The sequence below is a fragment of the Otolemur garnettii genome, unplaced genomic scaffold, assembly GCF_000181295.1.
Source record: "Otolemur garnettii isolate 467f Iridium unplaced genomic scaffold, OtoGar3 scaffold00089, whole genome shotgun sequence".
Classification (NCBI taxonomy): Eukaryota; Metazoa; Chordata; class Mammalia; order Primates; family Galagidae; genus Otolemur; species Otolemur garnettii.
Window position 1 is genome coordinate 4,047,831 of NW_003852484.1, and position 2,652 is coordinate 4,050,482.

The window sequence follows — 2,652 nt, forward strand, 5'->3', positions numbered from 1 at the left end:
ATGTTCTCAGTGTCAAAGCCACTTCCTGATTAAGTAACTGGAAGTGTGCATTTAATAACTGGATCCCAGCTTTCTTTTCTTGTTGTTTTAAATAAGCCATTTGATTTTAATAACTATTCCTACTAAAGGGGTTTTGTCCTATTTATGCTATGTCTTGGATCCTAGCTTTCTAAACTGCTTATTCCTACTTTGTTACTAGGTAAAGGCCAAATTTAAAGTATGCAGTCTCAAAAAATACTTAACAAATGTATACAGTATTCTTTTTTATACTTTAATTTTCAATATTAATAATTTCCTTAAATAAAATCATTTGAAAGGATATGCTAGGTCATAACTATATTGATTGAGCCAGGATCTCAGGGGTAGAATCAAAGACATAAGAAATTTCCATGTTTGTGAATGCTGTGTTAATAAATAAACATAATTTTATTTATTAATGTTTTCAATCAGAGAAGATACTCAATTTAGGAACCAAGGAAAAAAGAAAAGCTGATACATGTGAGCATTAGTCCATTAATTTTAGGACTCAAAATACAAATAAAAGAAAAATAAAACTTATTAGCATCTGAACCATTAACCACTTAGGTTTTATAGCATGCTCAATATGTAGTAGTTATTGCTTATTAGCATCTGCAGATTTTGTTGAAAAGACTCAAACAGCAGTACTTATTAGAGTGCACAGATAGGGACCGTTGGGTTTGGGGCTCTTTTTGGAATTAGCCTGTGCAAATACTTTTTATTATTGAGACTTCTGATAAATTCAAAATGCATTTCAACTTGTATCCAGGGGGAGACTTTTTTTGCAGTTTCAAGGGGATTCATTTCTCTAATGACTTTCTCTTTAATATATATTGTAAAAGTTTTCCTTCTAGTGTTAGGTTTTTGCTGATTTCCCTTTTAATATAAGGAATATGCAATTAAATATTATACAGAAAGTAGAATTGGTATGAAATTAGTGTTTGATTTCCTTATCTGTCCCTTGCAGGCTAATCTTTCCTGGGTGTTTTTCAGCTATCAGATGTCTAAAATGCATCAGTTAACACAAATGTTATGAATGAAGTAAACTCTTAAGGTATCTTAATAGCTTTTAGAATAATTATATTGAAAACTTCACATGTTTCTCTTTTTTGTGAACCACATGTCTTTTATTTCCTGAAGGGCTAACATGTAGGTTTTTAGGGTATATGAATCCTGGACCTAAGTACAAACAAGGTCCATACCACTGTTTACTTTCCTAGCATGTTGTTAGGCTAATTTTCCAGGAAAAAAAATTCTTTATTGCCTTGACAACAAAACAAAAGACGTATACTATAATTTTTTTGATACTACAAATTCTTGATAAAACATAGTATCTATAGAAGCTTGAGCATTCAACTGAAACTTACCATTAACACAATTTGTACTCTTATTTCAGCCATTGCTGTGTGGGCTTGGATCCAGGAGAAGATGCAGAGGAATTTTACAATGAATTACTTCCATCAGCTGTAGAAAATTTTTTAGTACTAGGGAGACGATTACAAACATGTTTTATAAATGCGGCTAAGGTATGTGTTTATTTAGTGTCCATGTTTTGTAGCCAAATCAATTTAATTCTTATGCTTCACATTATTTTCAAATGTGCAAATATTTAGCTGACAGTACTATGAGAGTAATGGGTTTAAACATTTTTGGGGGTGAGGGGAGTTTAAACATTTTTAAGTTTATAACCAAAAATAATTTTAAGTGTTGGCTGAAGCATGCTATATAACTTTTTGATCTGCCTTACTAATTAACTTTGGACAGCACCCATAGACAAATATTTACATGGCATCTTTCTAAAATATACTTTCTACTTAAATTAACAACAAAGGAAAGTACATTCTCTGGGCCTAGAACTTTTCTGAGTAGCTCCAATAGTGAAGAAGAATAAAAGTGAACTTTCTATTTGACCTTTTATACCTTCTCTAATCAAAATATTTCAGCCCCAAACATAGGAATCTTTTCGGTTCAAGTATTTCTTGGGTACATTGTCCAAGATAATGTATATATACTCCTGGTTTTTGACTAGTGGGTTTAGAAGTGTGTCGCTAAGGCCAGGCACGGTGGCTCATACCTGTAATCCTAGCAGTCTGGGAGGCCAAGGTGGGTGGATTGCTTGAGCTCAGGAGTTCAAGACCAGCCTGACCCCATCTCTAAAAATAGCTGGGTGTTGTGGCTAGATGCCTGTAGTCCCAGGTACTTGAGAGGCTGAGGCAGAAGATGGTTTGAGCCCAAGAGTTTGAAGTTTCTATGAGCTGTGATGCCATGATACTCTACCAAGGGCATGTATCGCTCTGGTTCCAAATACTTGAAGATTTTCTGGATACTTTATTGTTATCAATTTCTAACTTAATTCTCTTGTGTTCAGATAGTGTGCTCTATGTCATTTCAATCCTTTGGATTTTTTTTCAGACTTGTTTTATAGCTCTCTAAATGTTTTATATTGATGAATGCTTCCTTATAAGCAAGCTTTGCCTTGCACAGTGCCATCATAAATGAAACTCATGCGTATCAGAACCTTGTAAAGATTTTGATAGGCACAGGTTTCATTTAATGTGATACCAGTGCAAAAACAAGGACTACTTGTATACTTGAATGTGAATTCTGCAGTTGTGTATAATGTTCTGTAAATGT

General features: G+C 33.5%; 1 protein-coding gene across 1 annotated transcript in view; it reads left to right on the forward strand.

Moving 5' to 3' along the window:
* IQCB1 (IQ motif containing B1) overlaps window positions 1-2,652 on the forward strand; it is a 48,884-nt gene that overhangs the window by 6,797 nt on the left and 39,435 nt on the right. The window contains 1 exon segment of the mRNA XM_012808405.2: window positions 1,415-1,544. Within this exon segment, the coding sequence (XP_012663859.1) occupies window positions 1,415-1,544 (130 nt within the window).